The sequence below is a fragment of the Coregonus lavaretus genome, assembly GCF_964263955.1.
Source record: "Coregonus lavaretus genome assembly, chromosome: 31".
Taxonomy (NCBI): Eukaryota; Metazoa; Chordata; class Actinopteri; order Salmoniformes; family Salmonidae; genus Coregonus; species Coregonus lavaretus.
The window spans coordinates 35594914-35617964 of NC_140018.1; the positions used below are offsets into that span (position 1 = coordinate 35594914).

The window sequence follows — 23051 nt, forward strand, 5'->3', positions numbered from 1 at the left end:
AGAGCTGGCTGCCCAGCCAAACTGAGAAATCCAGGGAGAAGGGCCTTGGTCAGTGAGGTGACCAAGAACCCGATGGTCACTCTGACAAGCTCCAGAGTTCCTCTGTGGAGATGGGAGAACCTTCCAGAAGGACAACCACATCTGCAGCACGCCACCAATCAGGCCTTTATGGTAGAGTGGTAAAAGATGTACGACAGCCCGCTTGGAGATTGCCAAAAGGCACCTAAAGACTCTCAGACCATGAGAAACAAGATTCTCTGGTCTGATGAAACCAAGACTGAATTCTTTGGCCTGAATGCCAAGCGTCACGTCTGGAGAAAACCTGGCACCATCCCGACGGTGAAGCATGATGGTGACAGCATCATGCTTTGGGGATGTTTTTCAGCGGCAGGGACTGGGAGACTAGTCAGGATCAAGGGAAAGATGAACGGAGCAATGTACAGAGAGATCTTTGATGAAAACCTGCTTCAGAGCACTCAGGACCTCAGACTGGGGTGAAGGTTCACCTTCCAACAGGACAACGACCCTAAGCACACAGCCAAGACAACGCAGGAGTGGCTTCGGGACAAGTATCTGAATGTCCTTGAATGGCCCAGCAAGAGCCTGGACTTGAACCCGATCTAACATCTCTGGAGAGACCTGTGCAGCGACACTCCCCATCCAACCTGACAGAGCTTGAGAGGATCTGCAGAGAAGAATGGTAGAAACTCCCTAAATACAGTTTTGCTAAGCTTGTAGTGTCATACTCAAGAAGACTTGAGGCTGTAATCGTTGCCAAAGGTGCTTCAACAAAGTATTAAGTAAAGGGTCTGAATACTTATGTAAATGTAATTTTTATTTTATTTTGATAAATTAGCAAACATTTCTAAAAACCTGTTTCACTTTTGTTATTATGGGGTGTTGTGTGTAGATTGATGAGGGAAAACAACAATTTAATCAATTTTATAACAAGGCTGTAACCTAACAAAATGTGGAAAAAGTCAAGGGGTCTAAATAATTTATATACAAAAGTATGAGGAAACTCCTTCAAATTAGTGGATTCAGCTATTAGCCAGGCCTAATCATCCAACATTAGTGCCCAAACTCACAAATGCTCATAGCTGAATGGAAGCAAGTCCCAGCAGCAATGTTCCAACATCTAGTGGAAAGCCTTCCCAAAAGAGTGGAGGCTGTTATAGCAGCAAAAGGGGGATGTTCGACAAGCAGATGTCCACATATATTTTGTCATGTAGTGCATTTAATTACGTAAGTGTTTATAAATTGTATGGTGTTTATCTTTTTAAAATCAGCTGTTTTGTTTATTATAACATTGCCTATTTCTGGTGGTTGTTTTTTGACCCACAGATTTGCAGATTGACTGGCAGGTCAACGCCTTTTGGCTTGCCTAGCTAATTGTTTTTGTTTAAATGTTGCATCTGGACACTGTACCAGCTTTTTTGTTTCACCTGCCTGCTAGTTCCTGATCTTTTGAAAACATAAATTGTAGAGTCACCTGAAGCTTGAGAGGAATTGGAGATGCAGTAAAGGAATGTAGTGCTGAGGCAAAGGGCTCATCGTGGGAACGACTGGCTACTACTCTGAACTGTGTGTGGTGAGCTTCTGGGGCCCAGAGCTGCTAAGACGTCACCCAAGTGGGTGCTACACATTGTGAAGGAGAAGTCCAGTAACTACACGACTCCGGCTGGTTCCCTGAGTAGACCTCAACATGATTGTCACCAGACTCTTCATCAATCATCTCCCTGACCATCTTCCTCTTATCGAGCCATGAACAGTCCCTCTCCATCTTTGGGAGAATGCACTCGGACTTGGCCTCTATTGGTTGACCCAACTATAGCTAGGCTACTCATGATGTATTGCTTGTTTGTTTTTTTGCTTTTGAAAAGCTTTGAGAATCTTATGAAAAAAGCACCATAGACATTTTATAAAATTATTAAAATACCACTGCAGGTCAAACGACAAGAGAGATGCTACTTGTTTGCATGGGACACGGGCCTATATAGGTCCATGTGCAACCAGCAGCATATTTGCCCCTTCAGGGATAGGTGATAAGACAGGGTGTGGTTTTAAGGGAAAATAACGTAATATACCTAAAGCTGTGCAGGAAAACGAACACTAAAACTCACCTGACCAGATATCAATAGTGACTCGCCAACATTTGACCACCTTAAATGAGTAGCATGCCTTATTTTATTACAGCTGTCACCCTCCCACCCATTTGATTTAAACCAAATTACACAGTCAAGTTTGAAGCATACGGGACAATATGTCAATGTTGGTGGGGTCCAAATTGTGGCTAAGAAAAGCTCTTGACTTGGGGAGTCTTTCTACCAAGTATTGATAATTAAAATCAGAGAAGGAAGGCAGGAGGAAAAAAAGACAGAATCAGGAGGCGCCTGTGACTTAAGAGAGGGATTATCCAAACAGAGCCGAGAAGCAGGGTGCTGTGAATCCTCTACGTGACAGGACAGAAAGATGTCTTATAAACAAAGGAAGGAGAAAAAGGAGGAGAGGGAGGGAGGCGGCGTCGGCGGGGAGGAGGAAGAGGCGTGCTCTAAGTTTAGGAGGAGGGAGACGGCCTGAAAAAAGGGATAGAGTTTGATGAAGGGAAAAGGCCTCTACGGTGTTAAAGCAGACTGGTTATTGAGAAAGAGAGAAATATGGAGGAGTAGTGAGGGAGGCGACACGAGGACGACGTCCGCGTGGGAGGCGAATTGCTCTGACCTTGAACAGTGCATCGCTGGACACTGTATAATATGTTTTGGGTGTCATCTCCAATGAAACGCCTTGATATTTCTAGATGGAATAAGTGGGGGGCGGGGGGGGGGTTAAATTAACATCATATTATAGGTCAGAGGTAGAAATCATTGCCAGCAGGAATACACTTATCCTTAACTATCATTAACCGTAGGATTAAAATGTACACTGCTCATGGTCGTGTTCGTTAGGCACCAAAGGGAAGAAAACGGACTGAAACAGGAAGGGACTGTCCGGACTATTTTTTCCCATTCAGTCACCCTTTTGGCCCTAATGAACACGACACAGGCTACACAGCCACACTAACAATGAAAACATCACAAGAACTACAAAACATGCACACACACACACTAGTGTTTCCCATATATTAATTTAGTAGACCACCGCTGCTAAACTCGTAGCCGCTACTCCCACCCCCCCCAAAAAATAATGATTGTGTGTGTGTGTGTGTATACACACACACACACACACACACACACACACACACACTAATATTTTCTTTATTTTTATAATATCTTTGAGAACTAACAATCACCAAAATAGAAACTAGACAGCGAGAATCTAACATTCCTAAAATGTCATGGGGCCACCACTGATTTTGTAATAATGTTTGAGTCACTCAGATAGCATAAGAACACGGCATAAGCAATGGCCAAAAATGTAGTATTGCAGGAAATGTGCTTTAAAGCAGCGATCAGCAGTTGAAACAAAGCATTTTCTCCGCCCCTGTTTTGGTAAAAAGCTGAGGGATGGGGTTGAAGAAATGTAACCTCAAATTCATAGACCGCACTATGGATGCAAGGACTGACCATCCAGGATATCACAATTAGTTTTAACAATGTTTTGAGGCTATATAGCTGGGGTACTGAAGTACTATTTGGGAAGGTCCGGTCACACAAATTTCCAAGGTGGCGAAGGTCCGGATGGATAATGTAATTAAATCGGCGTAGTAACAAACCCCCATCTCACAACCCCAAACTATTCACACCCCTCGTTGGCGGAGAGAAAGTGTTGCAGTTTTAAAGCTCATTTCCCACAATTCTACACATTTTACATGGGGCAGATTTTTTGTTGTTGCTGTTTTAAAGCAAATTTCCTGCAATTCTATGCATTCTTCCATGTCATGTGTTTATATGATACCAGGGGTCGAAGTCCGACCGAGTATGGGGGTTATATAGTGTATGTCACAGGAGGTTGGAGGCACCTTAATTGGGGAGGACGGGCTCGTGGTAATGGCTGGAGTGGAATTGTATCAAATGCATGGTTTCCATGTGTTTGATCCCATTCCATTTACTCCGTTCCTGCCATTATTATGAGCCGTCTTCCCCTCAGCAGCCTCCACTTGTGTATCTTTACTAACATTGGTGTAAAACAAGCTTATATTTTGGGTTCTGATGGGGTACGACAGTTGAACTAAGCTTGAGGCATTTATAATAATCAAATGGGTACATATGATTAATTTATTTGTTATATTTGTTTATAAGTCCAAAAATGGATATAGCAACTGCTGATTTCTCCAGATTTTCTCTCTCAGCCACATGACAACATGTGTAAAATTTAAAGTAACTAGCTTTAAAACTGAAACAATCTCACTCAGCTCCATGGAGAAATAGGTAGAATTGCAGCAAATTGGCTTAAATATGAAAACATCTACACCGCCAAGATGCAGGCCTCTAAAAGGTTCTCTAAAAATCCAGCCGCGCTGACTGCCACACCCACCACCTAAACCCTGCAAAGCATTACATTGACCATGTGTGAGCGACTGGGGTGCAGTTAGGAGTTGAGACCAGGGCTTGCCTGGCTGCATTTACCTGGCCGAGCTGCTCAGAATGCTGGTGCAGCTCCTCCAGGATGGGCAGGGTCTGCTCCTGGGTGCAGTGCTCCAGGATCCGCTGGATCACCCTGCAGCCGTAAGGGTGGGTGGACAGCACAAACACCTGCAGGGAAGAGACAACACGCGTCAACACAATGGGTTAGTCTCCCTTGAGCCTAGATAAGTGGAAAATAAAGTAAAGCGTCAGATAAATGCATTAAGGAAGATGTATTGAAGAATAGGAGTATGTCGTCATTAATATGTCGATGTTAGGAAATGTTTGTTAAAGGGCCCAAATCGGCTGGTCCATACATTGAATCCTGGGGGTGAAAGTGACTAATATGTCCGTGTCTGGGTCGTTTTCAGTAGGTGAAAAACGTTCTGAAAGGGGCAGGTACAGCTATTGGAAGTAGTCCAATGAAAACATAGATTTTTGTTTCCCCCGTTGTAAAATGCTTTGATGCGGTGTGCCCTGCTGAACACAATGTGACTGGCAGTTGTGTTCATGTTTTCTGGGTCGTGTTCATTAAGCACTAAACAGAGAAAAAAACGATGTAACATGAAATTGTCCAATCAGAAACACATTTTCCTTTTCTGTTGCAAACAGTTTTCCATTGCATGCCCTAATGAATGGGCTCTCACCTGGCCCTGGAAGGCATCGATGATAAACTGCAGGGCCTGGGGCTGGACACACTCGATACACTTCTGCACCACATGGTTTCCGTTCTGATCCTTCACACACTTCAGCACGTGGCCGTCCAGCTCCCGCACTATGTCACTCTGATGAAGGGGATCGAGAGGGAGAGGAGTAATTCATCCATCCATCTCTCCCTCCATACATCTTCTGACCATTTTTCTACCCGTCTATGTTAATCCCATTGAAATAGAACGACAGTCATTTTATTTATACAGTACACATCCATTTTCTTCCTTCTAATTGCTTGATGCTCTGTCTACCATAGTCCTCAATGTAAAGGGCTATTCAAAGATGCTTAAGGCTGTTCAAAGTGGACAGAGAAGGACAACAGGACCATATTACACAGCTTACCCATGCTTACTGGAGAGTACACTACTCAGAAAACAATAACAGTAGGGCAACGTCCCAAATGCCACCATATTTCCTTTATAGTGCACAACTTTTGACCAGGGCCCATGGGGCACTGGTCAAAAGTAGTGCACTGTATATAGGGAATAGGGTGGCATTTGGGACACAACCTAGAAGCCCCCCCCCCCAAAAAAAAATTGTCATCTAAAATCAGAAGAGAAGTGAAGATCCACTTACAATTACCTGCTGGTCGGAGGAGATGGACTCCAGGGCCTTCTGGATCACCCGGCAGCCGTACATCTGCAGGGCCAGGGGCAGCACGTGGCCGCGGATTCGGGTGGCCAGAGCCAGCTTCTGATCTGCACTGCCAAACTGCACAGAGACACACAGAGAACATTTAGATGATGCAAAATTATGACGACCTGTCTTCTCTGGCTTAGTTGGTAGAGCACGGTGCTTGCAGTGCCACAATGTGGGTTCGATTCCCACTGGGACCACCCATACGAAAATGTATGCAAGCATGATTAAGTCGCTTTGGATAAAAGAGTCTGGTAAATGGCATATATTATTGATAAGAGCGTTTGCTGAATATAATATGCATTTTAAGCCAACGCGCTTATCCACATTAACTTACAATAGGTGCATCCCAAGTCGTTAAAACGACCACATATCATGATTAACCTTCTTTAAAAAAATTAAAACATATCAGCAATATCGGTGCTAGTAAAAAGCTAAATCAGACATATATTGGTTGAAGGCACATTAAAAGTTGGTATGGTTACGATTCAATGATAACAAGTATCCCGAGTGCCATCAAATCTAACCCTACAACTGTGACAACGGTCCCCACCTCAAAGAACTTCTGGATGACGTAGTTGCCAAACACGTCAGTCATCAGCTGATAGGCCGCCTGCAGGATCTCCCCAAACACCATCTGCCTCTCGGCGGGGGTGGCCCTCTCCAGCTTCTGCTGGATGAACCTGGAGACAGAGGGGGGGGGGGGGGGGGGGGGGGGGGGACATGGAAGGGGAATTTTAAGAGTAACCCGAACATTATAGCGATAAGAAAGTGATTCAAGAGCATGATAGGAGGGCGTAATATGCAGCAGAGTATGTGTCCGTTGATCCGTACGTCTATCCGTCACCCACCTGGAGCCGTGCTGGTCTTGGGAGAACTCCACCATGTGGCCGGGCAGGTCACGCAGCTGCAGGTTGGGGAAGCGGTTGTTGCGGAAGTCCTCAAGCAGGCGGCTGCGCCCGCTGGGCATGACGTCCGAGCGGCTATAGCGGGGGCGCGACGGCGGGAATAGCTGGCTGCTGGAGCTGAACAGGCTGGAGGTGGCCCCTGCGCTGCGGTACTTTGCCTCCGCACCCGGCGCCGCTGAGATGTAGCGCCCACTGCCGTTCGTCAGGCCGCCTGGGGGTTGGGGATGCCAGGGCGGAACAAAGGGATGAGTGGGCGTGGCCATAGAAATATTATTTTTCGACCCTCACTACGTTAACTTGAATGTGAATTAACTCTATGGATGTTGCATGTCTAGGTGCACAGTTAGGCAGAGTAGTGGTCGAGTGAAGTTCATGTACAGTTGCAGCCAAATACATTGGCACCCTTGCACTTTTCTTAATTCCATATTTCTTCTCAAATAAGTTGAAATTGACTAACTTTTGGTCTCCAAACCTTAGATTTAGAACACATCTTATTTTAACTTCAGTTTACAATTTTCATTTAGAAAATAAAGACAAATGGCATAGAGAAAATGGCCCCTGAGCTACTACTTGGTTGCACAGCCAACAAATGAGTCTTGTAGCCTCCTCAATGAGCTTTGCTGCAGCATTCTACTGGAAATCTGCCCACTCTTCAGCAGCAAACATCTCTAATTCTTCAATGTTTGAGGTGTGCCCTCCAACTGCTGTTTTTGGATCTTGCCATAGGTTATGGATGCAGATCTGGACTCGTCGCTGGCCACTCAGGATCAGTCCTGCGTGTCTTCTTGAACCATTCCAGGGTGCTTTGATGTGTGCTTGGGGTTTTTGACCCACAACTTTAACCGTTTTTGGACACTGGGTTGAAGATTGCACTCCAAAACATCTTGATAAGCTTCTGATTTAATGATATCTTGCACACGTTCAAGGCTACCAGTACCAGAGACAGCAAAGCAAGACAAAAGCATTAGCGTACTTCCCCCATGTTTGATTGAGACAAGAAAGCCTGATTGAACTTCTCAAAAACCCACCCAAACAAGCCTAAATCCTGGGGAAATGTTCTGTGGACCAATGGAACAAAATCAGAGCTCTTTGGCAATACAGATCGGCGCTGTGTTTACCGATGACCAAATTAAGCATTCAATGACAAGAACACCCTCCCTACAATTAAATATGGGGGAGGTTTGATAATGCTGTATGGTTGCTTTGCTGCCTCAAGTACTGGGGGCCTTGAATGTGCTCAAGGAATCATGAAATCAGCAGATCAGGTATTTGAGTTCAATGTTCAACCCAGTGTCCAAAAACTCAGTCTCCATTGAAGGTTGTGGGTCTTCCAGCAGGAAAACAACCCCAAACACACATCAAAAAGCACCCAGGAATGGTTCAACAAGAAACGACGGACTGTTCTGAAATGGCCAGCAAAACCCTATGGCAAGATCTGAAAACAGCAGTTGGTTGAGGGCACTGTTTGCTGCTAATGAAGAGCAGGCCAAATTGCCAGTATTCAATAACAAGGTGTGGAGACCAAAGGTTTCTTCCAATTTCAACTTATTTGAGAAGAAATAGAGAATTATTTAAGGAAAATGCAAGGGTGCCAATATATTTGGCCGTAATGCTATACGCTCGAACTAAAATAAAATATTGAAAAATGGTTTAACTTGCGGCCTTACCCAGGTGAAGGCTGGAGGAGGAGCCGTGAGATGATGGCAGAGAGGGTGGGGGTGTGAGGGGGGAGTGGCCCGGCGTTAGGCCAATGGGACTGGGCGAGGAGGAGTAGCCTAGGCTGTTGTAGAAGGGCTGGCCAATGGGGGTGAGGCTGCTGCCGCCACGCTTGTACAGGTCAGAACTTGCCAGCAGGGAGTCCCGGCGAGAGACGCTGCTGCTGGTAGAGCTCGACACTACGGGAGGGAGAGAAATGAAGACGGTGAAATTAGGAGAGGGGAGAACAAAAACAAATAAGAGGGAGGAGAGAGAAAGGAGAGAACACCAGAGAATCCAAAGCAGGGGTACAGATGCACCATCTTGGAAAACTCAGTTAATTGCCAAGAGAAAAATATACTTTTTTTTGTGGTGCATGGCATAACATTTTATGCATGCTTTTTGCATATGTATAATGATTAACCTGAAAGTTACTTCTCCACTAACCTGAAGAGCCGAAGCCTCCGAGCGCTGAGCCCAGACCCGCGCCCAGGGAGCCGCCGGTGCCGCTGAAGCCCAGGGAGGAAGTGGGCGGCGGGGCCTGGGATGTGTGGGAGAACAGGGAGCTGCTCTGGGAGCTGGCCGGCACCGACCCGGAGCCATAGAAGGAGCTGGAGGGCAGGCCCTGGTTCTGGGGCGGGGGCTGCTGTTGCTGCTGCGGCATGGAGCGGTACAGGCCGTTGGGCTGAGGGCCAGACATGCTGTTGCCCGAGCCGGATGCTGACGCCGCGGCCGCTAAATGGAGGGAGAGAGGAGAGGGATGGAAAGAGAGGGGGAGAAAAACTAGGTCAACGCGGCCCATTAGGAGAGAACAGGAGGTGGATAAGTGCCATAAAACTGTGGGACAGTCCCATCGGCATTAGCAATTAATTCACGTCATTGCAAGAGTGAGAGTCTGGAGATATAAATTCCTGCTCAATTCTCACAAGCACAGTAATGGTGTGTTCACACTAAATGTGGCACTCATTCCACTGGCTGCTAAGCCTCCTTTAAAATACACAATTTCCCACAATGCAACAGTATGAGAACATGGGGCCAGACGACCCTTGGTACTCACCAGCCTGCGCTGCGGCCTGTGGGTTGATGAGAAGCGGGGTTTGGACCAGGCGGACGGGCCCTCCCAAACCGCCACGGGCCCCGGAGGCCATCACCAGGGTCCCGTTCTGGTCGTAGTAGGCGGCGGGGGCCAGCATCTGGTAACCTGGGTGGGCAGGAGACAGACACACTGAGGGGAAACGCACTTATGAAAACCAGCCTGGAGTGTGTGTGTGTGTGTGTGAGATCTACGACAGGGAGCGTGAGGGCACTGAAGATGTGGTATCTTATTGCACCATAATCATAAGCAAGAGAAAGGCAGGTGGAAGAAGTATGCACACAAAAGGTATTCCGACAGTGTGAATATGAGAGATGAGTTTGCATATTAAAGTATCTCCCCCTTAAACACTATACAGACCTGTTAAGCATGTTTAAAGGGGCTACAGGGCAATCCACAACATGCCTTCGAAGGCTTCAAGAGCGGCATTGATGCATAGAATGCAGAGAGCAAGGATGATATATTCAAATGCTACACTTCATCTCTCACTCTTTGGGTCGGCTCTTGAGGCCTATTTAGTGCATGTGACCAGCGGTCTTACACTTTTCACACACCGTGCTATTCTCGTTTCACATTGTCCTTTGCAGCACGGTTCCTGCAACCAACTTTGTGTCTACACTTGACACTAACATGCGACTTCTGCGATCAGAATATGAAGATAGCATATAAAAAATGTTTTACAAGAAAACTGGATCTAGACGCACAAATGTCGCTTTGTGCTCTGATTGTGTTCAGATCTGGCTGACCACTTCAGGAGGTGGTCAGGGATGCATTGTGTGCAGATTTCTCCTCAGTCTAGACGCAATCAGCCTACCTAAAGTGAATACAGTGGGCGACATAATCAGCACTTCTCCCACAAGTATCCAGAAAACATGTGTTTTGGGACCCGAGAGGCACCTTTTCATTATAAACGGAGGAAATAGGTTCCTAGCATGCGAAGAACATGTTTGCTGGCCTCATAAATGCAAGCTAATATTTCGAAAATTAAAAAAATTGTTTGGCTAGTTATGCTAACCCATAAGCAATCCCTTTTATTGCTGCTTGCTAGCGTCAGAAGTTAGCTGGCTAGTTAGCTACAGTAGTTATCTACTGCCATCAGTAGTTGTGTTATCATATTTTGCCTATTCCACCATTTGTAGAATGCATACTGGCATTTGAATATAGCATGGGAAAAAGGCCTTATGTCTGCTCCTAAACTAATGCTACTCTGTGTATAGTGTAACCGACCTGGCATACCAGCATAAGCTAGGGCCGGGTTGGCGGCGGCGGCTGCCAGGGACTCCTGCTGGCTCTGCTGGCCCTGACCAGGGGTGAGTGGGCGCTGGTTGTTCCCGGCACGCATCACCTGGAGAGAGAAGAGCACCAACCTCACTTAAAATGACTGCAATGACAACATCAATCATGATCACTTTGAATACTCCTTCGTCATAACTCATCAATACTCAAATTCATTCTCCAGTTAGCTGCTGTTAGTCGGTGAAATGCTTACCTGTTGCTGTCCCGGCCCCTGATTGGATGCCTGCTGATTAGCGTTGTGACTGGCAGCCGCCGCCGCCTGTTGCTGGAAGAGGTTGGCAGGGTACACGCCCCAAGGAACACCATAGTACTGGGGGGGAACCACTGTAGGCCCTAAGGGAAGGGAGTCCTCAGTTACTACTACCAAACCTGTGGCATGAACGATTTGATACAATTGTTGCATTCATTTAAGTAGAAGATTGTTACATTAGTGTGGACTAGGTGAAAAATCTGCCGATGTGCCCTTAAGCAAGGCACTTAACCCTAATTGTTCATGTAAGTCGCTCTGGATAAGAGCGTCTGCTAAATGACTAAAATGTAAATAAAGAAGCTATTAATGACGGTACACATTCAGAGTGAAAAGGGTGCTATGTATGAGTACAGTGTGTATGTGTGCAGTGGTGTAAAGTACTTAAGTAAAAATACTTTAAAGTACTACTTAAGTAGTTTTTTGGGGTATCTGTACTTCAACATTTATGACAACTTTTACTTTACTACATTCCTAAACAGTATTATGTACTTTTTCTGCATACATTTCCCCTGACACCCAAAAGTACTCGTTACATTTTGAATGCTTAGCAGGACAGGAAAATTGTCTAATTCACACACTTATCAAGAGCACATCTCTGGTCATCACCTACTGCCTCTGATCTGCCGGACTCACTAAACACATGCTTCGTTTGTAAATGATGTCTTAGTGTTGGAGTGTGCCCCTGGCTATCTGTAAATAAAATAAAATAGAAAATGTGGCAGCCTGGTTTGCTTAATATAAGGAATTTGAAATTATTTATATACACTTGTACTTTAAATTTTGATACTTAAGTATATTTTAGCAATTATATCTACTTTTGATACTTAAGTATATTTAAAACCAAATACTCAGACTTGTACTCTAGTAGTATTTTACTGGGTGACTTTCACTTTTACTTGAGTCATTTTCTATTAAGGTATCTTTACTTTTACTCAAGTATGACAATTGGGTACTTTCTCCACCACTGTATGTGTGTGGATTGCTAACCGGCAAGTGTAGCTGCTGCGGCAAGTCCAGCAGCGGTGTAGGGGTCGGCTCCGGGGGGTCCAGCGTTGATGATGTATGGGTTTGGCACGAACGTGGGAGCGAGGCCGGCTAGAGAAAACAGTTAGCCATGCGTCGATATTGAATAACACATCATCAAATAGCCGTCAAAACCAAACTAGTACGGCATTCAGTAAATTTTTCACTTACAAAACATTCTAACTTAACACTAACTATGACTACCCAATCTTGCACAAACATGCTCTAATCCTTGTCTGTACGTGTACCGTTTGGAGCCAAGCAGATGTATAAATAAATCCACAGTACATACACTGTCTATAGTAATAAAACTACAACTTACCAAGGTGTTGTTGCTGGGCAGCAGCCAGGGCATACTGTTGCTGCTGGGCGGCAGTAAGCTGCTGGACAGTCAGATGGTTGGACCGCTGGAACAACTGGAAAACAAACAGAACAAGTTAGATGCTTTTAATATGCCAGTTTCCACTACTCTCAAGCAGGTGTATCTATGCATTGACAGAAATCTGGTCCCTAGTTCCTGGTTCAACCCACCTGCTGCTGGGAGTTGTAGTCAAACAGGCCAACGGGGGTGCCAGAGGAGTCCACCTGGATCTGGTTGCCAGCGTAGTCGAACTGGAGGGACTCCACGCCCTGCTGCTGCTCCATGCCGCCTATGTTCTGAGTCTCCTGGCTCTGGAAGTCCTCCTGCTGCTGGGGCTTGTTCTGAGCTGGATTCTGGGGCTGCATGGCGTGGTGCTGTGCGTGGTGCTGGGTCATCATCTCCAGCCCAGCCTGGCCAGGGCCCATCCTCTCCACCGCCTCAATGGGGGAGGCCTGGCGACTTCCTGGGGTGGGGCTGGAGAAGTGGGGGGGGGGGGGGTCTTTGAGGCTTTGTTCACAACTGTCTCTATGCAAAGTCTCAAGGACTGACTGCCTTAACCAAACAAAAAAAGGATCTAATACAGCTTGGAAGTGACTTGAACGTCTTATCTGCATAACTCAATTCAAATACATTTCATTCTCCAGAGAGGGAACTTCAAGTGCGGTGAAGGATTGGTAACTACATCTTATAATGATTATTTCATGACCCCCCCATTCACCCCCAAATAACCACTAAAAAGGAACCGTACTTGAAGTCTTTGCAGTCTCTGTCCATGCCGTTGAGCAGGCCTCTCCCGTTGCTGTCACTCTCCTCTCCCACTTTCATGTCAGGGCTCTTGTCCTCTTCGAACGGAGACGTCTTGTCTTGCGCGTCACCCTTCTCCCTCCTGTCAGGGTCAACGTCCCCTCCGCCCTGCAAAACCAAAAAAAACTGATGCTTGTTTGTCCAAAGAGAAGCAATTCTCCATTGGAGAACATGAGGCTAGAGCCCAACCCATTTAAACTATATTTTGTCTCCACTGTTTATTGAAAACATAAATAAACGTGCACAATGAGCACCTGTTGTCTCAAATATATTGTTAGTTGTTGGTTAGCTAGCTAGCTAGCTAGCAAATATTAACCATATTAGCATAGACATGATAGTCAAAACACCTGAAAACAAGACATGGTATCAAGAACAAGATGGTATCAAAAACTAGCTGAAACAAGCCACCTACGATTCCCCACATGGCAGCTTCTTGTCATTGTTGCTAGCCATGTGGTCATCCATAATCATAAACACACAGACTTCTGCCCCATTTTAGCAAGTGCATCGTTTGTGACATTGTCAGCTAACCCATCGATTGACCCCGATGTAGGTCTTCTCTTGGTTCTGAGTGGATTGGCGAAGGGGAGAGAGCAAGAGAGACCCTTGGCAGAAAGACTTACATAGCCACCGTTCCTGTAGCGGCCATCCATCTTGTCACCGGGGGAGGAGCTCAGGACGTACTCCACCATGCTCACGCCCAGGCCTCCGCCCTCGGAGCGAGGGGACAGCACAGAGCTGGCATCGCCGTTCCCATGGAAACCCTGTCCGGGTCGCCTCTGCACCATGATAGGCTGGGACACTGAGTGATCTGCTCATCAGAGGAATGGGGGCGGAGCGAAGAAGAGAGACATCAAGGACTGTGAGACATGCTCATAATAGGAAGATTGTGCTTGGTCAATTCCTCAAGAAGAGGAGGAGTTTCAGCAGATTTCTTGAAAAAGCTATCTGCATGGTCTTAATGGTACCAGTTGAACTGAGTATTAACTGCAGTATTTCAACTTCCCGCACTAAACTCTAAGGCTATTTGTTAGGCTTGGGCGGTATACCGGGGTATTTGGAAATAGCCACGGATGGTTTTTCCATATCATCAATACCGTTGAAACTATACCTTTTAACCATTTTGCTACTTTGTAAGTAAATACCTGCAGTCAACTTGTGCCATACGTTAGGAGTTAAGCTGATCGCGTTCTTCATTTCACCGGTCACATCATTTTTTATTCTGAAGCTTACCAGTAGTCCCCAGTCACATATTTTGTTTACAAGCACACAACGATGCGAGACCAGAGCCTTGTGAGTCACTCACTCACTGTTGTGCAGCATGCGCCAGGTGATCTAGTTAGAAGTATGGAATTCAAAACGAAAACATTTTTACTTAGGCGCACGCATGCTCCTTGTAAAAAAGGTCAGCATAGAGCCCTGCAAATGCATAGCTGGAGGCCTGAGCTGGATATAATTTCACACATCTTATAGTTATACTTAACTTATAGTTATAAGCAGTGGCGTAGCACGCACGCCCGCAAGGTATTGAAAATCATACCGTGGGTAGTTGGAAAAATATAACGTTTATACCAGGGTCCCCCAAACCTAATAACCTTTGGATTGCAGACAGTGTGTAATCAGCGCCACTTGTTTTCATTGCCGGCATTACCGGATATCCCGGGATGGCACAAGGTCGGTAATGAAGGTATGACAATCTGGATACCGCCCAAGCCTACTATTTATTTATGCATAGAAGGACATTAAGATTTTGGGGTTGAATTGGTCATTTTGATACTTTATCTACTTCCCCTGAATCAGATGAACTCAGATACCATTGTTATGTCTCTGTGTCCAGTATGAGGAAGTTAGAGGCAGTTTTGCGAGCCAATGCTAACTACCGTTAGCGCAATGACTGGAAATCTATGGGTATCTGCTAGCAGATAGACTTCCAGTCATTGCGGTTCTCAAAAAACCTGAGGGTAAAACACATACAGACAGACCAGCAGAGGCACAGAAAACTACACTCACGAGAAGATCCCCAGGCATTCTCCCGCCACTCCTCTCCAAGGAGCATCCCTTTCCTTCCATCCTTGGCCAATTCATCTGAATCCCACAGTTTCTTTGCTGGCAGCATCTGTAAAGAGAAGGCAAAATGGCAACTTCAACATTCTGGAAGATGTAGCACAGAACCTAAGTTTAAAAGGGAAGAAACTTGCAATGTGGCGGATCTCAACCTACCTCACCCATGCCCCTGGACTCCAAAGCAAGGGCTTGAAAACCATAGTTCATCTCATCCACGGTGCGAACCTGAGATAGGAAAAAATGTTTGGTTTCAGTCAGTTACAGCACACACAATTCGACCAGGTGAATATGGTATCCTGATTTGTAATAGGCTAGCTCTGGTCATCATAGCGAAATTGGAGGAAAGCAAATTGATGCCAACTCCTGTAGCACTTGCAAGTTTTCTATAAAACATCACTCATTTACATTTTATTGTCCTCAACATTAAAAGTTTAAATAAATTAACCTGTTCATTTAAATGTTATATAGAAATAACTTACCAGGGTTCTAGACTAACCTTCTCCACTGGTGCTACCAACTTTTTCAGTTGATGGCACCAGCACATGATTTGGTCACACCGACAATGACATGACCAGTGACTGTTTATACAATCAATTTGACTTTTTACCAATCTAACTACATTAATATCATAATCATTTATTTTAAAGGTAAATCTATATTGATAAACTGGGTAAATCAAGATTAAGCGTAGCCCCATTCACTATACTGTAGAATGCATATTCAATATGAGTGTGCATGCATCAAGTTATTTCCCTTATTTTGGCTGGTTTCATGGGGCTACAGATGTTTGCCTTCGATATGGGACTTATTTTATTGTACTTAACATTTTCATATAAGACGCAACCTCTTGTTTTATATTTTTAAGAAGTGTGCGCTGTCTCTTTAAGACCTAGTGATTCACACACAGTAAGAGAGACAGAAGAGACTTGAAGCAAGGGAGACAAAGTTAATTAATAAAGGTAGTGGCAATGACACGGACTATGGTTTTTGATGACAATCAGCTTTGAAATCACCATATTTTGCGTTATAGTTTGTATATTATCACAAACAAAGTACTAGGGTAGTGAATTGATGTTCGCTTCAGCTGTAACCTAGCAAGGAACGTAAGTCTACAAAACTGGAAGCTACTCGTATCTGCTTGTATTGTAAAGTCTTCTAGCCTGTAATTAACATTTATACATGCAGTGTTGCATTATTGAAGCAGGGCTCCGCCCACACAAAGAAATTTTGCCACACAATGAAAAATATTTTCGATAATAAAGCACTGCATAAACAGGTCACAAATCTATAATCGTACATGCTCTATAAAGGTTTAATAGAGCATGAACAAATAAATTGATGATTGTGTCACACAGTTATGCCACATTGTTAATCTTTATAGATCATAATATATACGGTTATAGATGATTTGTGAGGACTCTGTAGTTCTTAAGAAGCCGTCATAAAATGCACTTCAAATAAAGCGACACTGAATTGCCTTCACATTTCTATGGTTGGATTTTGGCTACGCTCCTTTGAGGCAAGGCAAGACAATTATCATTATCTGAAGGAAAGTAAAACATTCAGGTTTCAAACAATTATAATGCCTCACACTCACGTTGTAAAGTGGTGGGTGACGCACTGATAGCCTGCCTGGGAGGCACGCTTTAATTACAAGTTGAGATGGAGAAATTAAAAACAGCTTTTTACCCCCTTTAAATCGTGCCCATCAAAACAGTTAACACGCGATTGCAATCAGAATTGTTATTTGTTGCGCAATGACTGGCCTTATAAAAGCAGGTTTCACTCCAGTACATGCTTTTTGAGGACGCTCTCGCGCTGTCAAAACAAGTGATAGGCCATTCCACTCCTCAAACTAGGCTCTGTATGCTGTGCGCGTGATAAATAAGATACATGACGACTAATGAAAATACACGAGACAATTTAATTCCACTAAATTATGCAAATTAACCTATAGACCGATAAGCACAACAGGTCAAATTTATTTTCGGCAGCTAACCGATTAACATCCCTAGACACAATAGATGTTATTTTCCCCATTTTAAGTCATTGATATTAGCTATCAGCAAAGCCTTTTCCCTTTGTGCGAGAGATCACTGATTGAGACTCTTCCCCCCCACAACAGAAGATACTAAGCATACATACAAGGAACTGACATTTTTCATTGAGTTTAATTGAAACATGCAACCGTAACAAGCCAATTGTCTCACAGCCAAAATGATTTATTATTGAACATACAACTACTGTAATGAAGCAGCCAATGTAAAAGATAATTTCAAACATTTGCCAAAATTCAATTCGCAGGAAAATACCATTCTATAGTCCCTTCAGAAAGTATTCATACCCCTTGAATTATTCCACGTGTTACAGCCCAAATTCAAAATGTATTAAATAAATTTCCCCCCCTACACACAACACCCCATAATGACAAAGTGCAGCGATTACAGCTGTGAGTCTTTCTGGGTAAGTTTAAGTGCTTTGCACACCTGGATTGTACAATATTTGCACATTATTTTCAAAATTGTTCAAGCTCTGTCAAATTGGTTGTTGATCATTGCTAGACAACCATTTAAGTATTTCAATAGATTTTCAAGCAGATTTTATTGTACCTTTATTTAAGTAGGCAAGTCAGTTAAGAACAAATTCTAATTTACAATGACGGCCTTCACCGGCCAAACCCGGACGACGCTGGGCCATGATTTAAGTCAAAGCTGTAACTCGGCTACTCAGGAACATTCCCCATCTTCTTGGTAAGCAACTCCAGTGTAGATGTGGCCTTGTGTTTTAGGTTATCATCCTGCTGAAAGGTGAATTCATTTCCCAGTGTCTGGTGGAAAGCAGACTGAACCATGTTTTCCTCTAGGATTTTGCCTGTGCTTAGCGCCATTCTGTTTATTTATCATCCTGAAAAACTCCCCAGTCCTTAAGGATTACAAGCATACCCATAACATGATGCAGTCGTCACTATGCTTGAAAATATAGAGTGGTACTCAATGTGTTGTATTGGATTTGCCCCAAACATAACCCTCTGTATTCAGGACAAAAAGTTAATTGCTTTGCCAAATTTTTTCTGCAGTATTACTTTAGTGCCTTGTTGCAAACAGGAGGCATCTTTTGGAATATTTGTATTTTATACAGGCTTCCTTCTTTCACTGTCAATTAGCTTAGTATTGTGGAGTAAGTACAATGTTGTTGATCCATCCTCAGTTTCCTCTTATCACAGTCATTAAACTCTAACTGTTTTAAAGTTACCATTGGCCTCATGGTGAAATCCCTGAGCGGTTTCCTTCCTCTCCGGCAACTGAGTTAGGTAGGACGCCTGTATCTTTGTAGTGACTAGGTGTATTGATACACCATCCAAATCGTAATTAATAACTTCACTATGCTCAAAGGGCTATTCAAAGTCTGCTTTCTTATTTGTTTACCCATCTACTAACAGGTGCCATTCTTTACATTTACATTTACGTCATTTAGCAGACGCTCTTATCCAGAGCGACTTACAGTTAGTGAATACATATATTTTTTTTATACTGGCCCCCCGTGGGAATCGAACCCACAACCATGCTCTATCAACTGAGCTACATCCCTGCCGGCCATTCCCTCCCCTACCCTGGACGACGCTGGGCCAATTGTGCGCCGCCCATGAGTCTCCCGGTCGCGGCCGGCTGCGACAGAGCCTGGATTCGAACCAGGATCTCTAGTGGCACAGTTAGCACTGCGATGCAGTGCCTTAGACCACTGCGCCACTCAGGAGTCGGAAAACCTCCCTGGTCTTTGTGGTTGAATCTGTGTTTGAAATTAACTACTCGACTGAGGGACCTTACAGAGATGAGGTAGTCATTAAAAAATCATGTTAAACACCATTATTGCACACAGATTGAGTCCATGCAATTTGTGAAGCAAATTTACTCTCCTGATCTTATTTAGGCTTGCCATAACAAAAGGGTTGAATACTTATTTACTCAAGACATTTCAGCTTTTCATTTTTAATTAATTTGGAGAGAAATCAAAATACATAATTCTACTTGGACAATTGAAACAATTTGAAATGCAGGCTGTAACAACAAAATGTGGGAAAAGTCTAGGGTGTGAATACTTTGAAGGCACTGTAAATAGCGCACCTGATGCAAGCGGTTCCATATGTGACAGATGAAAATCTCAGTTAGAAACTTAGAAAGAGGGGGACTCTAAAGACGCAACAAGGATGGGTTGCTAATATAACTAGAATTGTGCCATCAAGTGTTTTTTACATTTCATTTAAAATTTGTTGCGCAATGACTGGGCTTATAAGAACACGTTTCACTCCAGCAGCAACCAGCTGTTCAAGGAGCTGTAGCGCTCGCTGTCCGACAGGTGATATTATTCCACTCAAACTAGGCTCTGTATGCGGTGCGTGTGTGATAAATAAGATATAGGATGAAGTAACGAAAATGCACCAATTTAATTCCACTAAATTATGCAAATTAACCTAAAGCATGACCGATGACATTTATTTTCAGAGGCTAACCGAATAACGGTTCGGCAGTCTTTGGCTGGTGCAATTTACTTCATTTATTTAAAAAAATATATGTAACCTTAATTTAACTAGGCAAGTCAGTTAAGAACAAATTCTTATTTACAATGACGGCCTACACAGGCCAAACCCGGACGACGCTGGGCCAATTGTGCGCCTCCCTATGGGACTCCCAATCACGGCCGGTTGTGATACAGCCTGGAATCGAAGCAGGGGGCTGAAACGGCATAACTTCTCTGCGGTGGTAAAGTAGTTTCTAAAGGGTCTAAGGTCTGCTTCGTTCAAATATTGTATAATTATCAAACAGGAAGTTTGTAGCCAAGCAGTTTGACCCTGGCAAAATCATTGTACCTGGTCAATGTGGTTGCCATCTCCTGTAGGCCAACGGTGCTTGCTAGGGGTGCAACCTCCCAACTGCTCCCCAGGCTGCCTCTGGAAGAAGTAGCCAACTGTGGCATCGTCCTGAGAGCGCCCACTCAGTGGAGGCTGCGGGGTACCTGGGGTGGGGTTGGGGCCCCTATCCATGCCCTGCAGAGGGTGTGGCCCTCCAGGACCCTGCCCTGCTCCCCCTACGGCTGCCAGGGATCCCCCTCCGTGAACTCTGACACCCCCGGCTTCAGGGGCACCATTTGTGTGCAGCATCCCACCTCGTGTCTCCTGCCAGGCCACGTCATTCATACCTAGGATGCTGCATGGAACGCTCATTCCACGGGGAAGCCTATGGAAGGGGAAATAACAGAACATGTCAGAGGGTTGCTTTACATTGGCTATGGATAGCACTTGTCAAACATTAGGCTGAGGTTTCTGATATTGAATGTAAGCTTATTGAACCAACCAAACATACACGTGTGTATTAACTGTAGCTAGTAAAATCATTAAAAATATATACTTTTTTGGTCCCAAACGTTAAGACAGAGTTTCCGTTCTTTGATTTGTTTAATAAATTAGCTGAAAGGTCTGCAGAACTGCAGCATAAAGCACTGTCAGCGTCATAAATAAGCACTGTCTCTAGCTAAATAAGCACTGTCTCTAGCTAGTAACAATCTTCTCTGGGGACGTTATATGCCATTTATTTGACTTAGCTAACGTTACCTAGCTATCTAGACAACTTATTTATTACATTGTTGTACATAGCTAACGTTAACGTACTTAGCTAGCTAACTTTACATAGTTAAGTTAGCTAACGTCATTACGTTACGGTACCGTCGGTAGTGTCCCGAAAGTCCGTGTAATATGCGCTTTGCTTTGGCCTTCTTAGCCAAACAGCTAACGTTAGATAACTAACATAAATCGTGAACATGCCATGGTTAAACTTAACTAGCTAACGCTACCTACATCACAGACAGTGGAAACCAATATCTTGATATAGCTAGCAAAACAACGTTAGCTAGATGGATCGCTCTACCGTTGCTAGCTTATTTAGCTAGCTAGCTAACTTGTTAGCGTAGCCAATCGAACAATGAATGTCTGGCTGGAGTGTTCAACTCGTCGTTGTCGGATGTGTGTTTTCCTAACTTTAGCTAGCTAAATAAATATTACACACGTAGTAAGCCGGCGTACCTAGTTAGTAGCTAGCTAACGTTAGCTACATATTGTAGATAGTTCGTTAACGTTACTTTAACTACCTAGCTAGTTAGCTAACGCCATTCAAACACGTTTTACGCGAAATTGGTAACATTCGCCAGCTAGCTAACGTTAGCTGGCAACTTCGCATAGAGTCTCTAGATAATTAACGTTCGCTAGCTAGTATTGTGGTTATTGATTTCACGAAAGGGATGTTGAATACCACGAGTAGTTCGGTAGGTACTTAGCTGGCTACTTTATAACTAGCTAGCTAAACCAACAAACGATGTCTATAGCTAGCAGACTCGGTTAGTTTTGCATGAAACTGACGTCAGAAAAACAGTTAACTACAGTACTACCTAGCTACGTCCACGATTTCTCTGTTCAAGACAACTGGCTTCTTAATTCAGAGCTCAGTCATTGGCTCAGACTGGCAAAACAACCATTCGTGAACTAGTAGTTAGATACCTAGCTAATTAGCATATTGCCTAGCTAGCTGGCTATCATGTTTGTTCGTTAAACTAACAGTAGACAGAAGCCAAGTTAGCTAGCTACCTAACGTTACCAATTCACTTGCAAATCTAGCGTCAACGTTGAATTTGGTTGTTAGCTACTAGCCTAGCTAGGCAGAGTAAGGGAGGCCCCTTACCTTTTCAGTTTGATAATATCAGCGCAGTAAAATTACTAGTGTAGTTAAATAAGTGTATACAATGAAAGCATAACTCTCCGTTGTGCATACGCCGTTGAACAGAAGCAACCCTTGTTAACCGAGCGAAACATACAAATGCCGTCTGGTGAGCTGTATTAACAAAACACCATTGCTGCTGGGTAACTAGCTACACACTCACTAACAACATGGCCCCCCTCCAAGTTCCAAACAGAGAGGGGCCTTACCCGCTAAACAAAAGGGGAAATACTCAACGACCAAAGCAATAATCCACGCTTAAAATAGCGAGAATGCGTAATACATCGCATTATATAAACGTAGATACTCACGCGCTGTCTTTTCGGGTACAGAGCGATGTTTGTACAAAATGTCAGTGGTAGAAATGTATATTGTTTTGTTTCCGTGGAGATCCGTGTTTTAATGATTAGCTACGATTGAACGTGCAACGAAGGAGTTTGACTATCACGCTAGTGCCCTCCCTGCAGTCTATATGCATGTTGTACGTTAGACCTGCGCACTAAAATGTCAAACAAGCCAATATTTGCGATTATTATAAAATATACTATTTTACATTTTTGTCATTTAGCAGACGCTCTTAGTTAGTGAGTGCATACATTTTTCATACTGGTCCCCCGTGGGAAACGAACCCACAACCCTGGCGTTGCAAGCGCCATGCTCTACCAACTGAGCAACAGGGGACCTATGAAAAATGACCCACTCATAATTTGTCAATTATTTACATGTAGTATGCATGATTTCTCTGTATCGATTAAAGTCTACTAGGGAGTCATTCGTGTAAACTTTCAGTAATGCTGAAAGTATGGGTGGTCCTCTTTAGCTCAGCTGGTAGAGCACGGCGCTTGTAACGACAGGGTAGTGGGTTCGATCCCCGGGACCACCCATAC

General features: G+C 44.2%; 1 protein-coding gene and 1 long non-coding RNA gene across 3 annotated transcripts in view; one reads left to right on the forward strand and one right to left on the reverse strand.

The window, feature by feature from the left end:
• The window catches only part of LOC311106715 (pumilio homolog 2-like), a 43798-nt gene extending 21123 nt beyond the window's left edge, over positions 1 to 22675 (reverse strand). Inside the window, exons 1-20 of one of the 2 annotated variants that reach the window (XM_084149120.1) lie at positions 22476 to 22675; positions 20268 to 20634; positions 15560 to 15628; positions 15350 to 15455; positions 13963 to 14150; positions 13284 to 13447; positions 12706 to 13009; positions 12497 to 12590; positions 12139 to 12246; positions 11095 to 11234; positions 10842 to 10950; positions 9570 to 9713; positions 8960 to 9247; positions 8485 to 8712; positions 6761 to 7028; positions 6463 to 6592; positions 5850 to 5984; positions 5210 to 5347; positions 4566 to 4691; positions 2722 to 2793 (exon numbers count right to left, since the gene is read on the reverse strand). In XM_084149120.1, coding sequence (XP_084005246.1) covers positions 2722 to 2793; positions 4566 to 4691; positions 5210 to 5347; positions 5850 to 5984; positions 6463 to 6592; positions 6761 to 7028; positions 8485 to 8712; positions 8960 to 9247; positions 9570 to 9713; positions 10842 to 10950; positions 11095 to 11234; positions 12139 to 12246; positions 12497 to 12590; positions 12706 to 13009; positions 13284 to 13447; positions 13963 to 14150; positions 15350 to 15455; positions 15560 to 15628; positions 20268 to 20621 — 3165 coding nt within the window. In that variant the 5' untranslated portion in view covers positions 20622 to 20634; positions 22476 to 22675. Of the gene's footprint in view, positions 1 to 2721; positions 2794 to 4565; positions 4692 to 5209; positions 5348 to 5849; positions 5985 to 6462; positions 6593 to 6760; positions 7029 to 8484; positions 8713 to 8959; positions 9248 to 9569; positions 9714 to 10832; positions 10951 to 11094; positions 11235 to 12138; positions 12247 to 12496; positions 12591 to 12705; positions 13010 to 13283; positions 13448 to 13962; positions 14151 to 15349; positions 15456 to 15559; positions 15629 to 20267; positions 20635 to 22475 lie in introns of both variants that reach the window. The other variant, XM_084149119.1, reaches the window with a different exon arrangement.
• Positions 1 to 23051, forward strand: part of LOC311106717 — a 69816-nt gene that overhangs the window by 37658 nt on the left and 9107 nt on the right. The window lies entirely within an intron of this gene.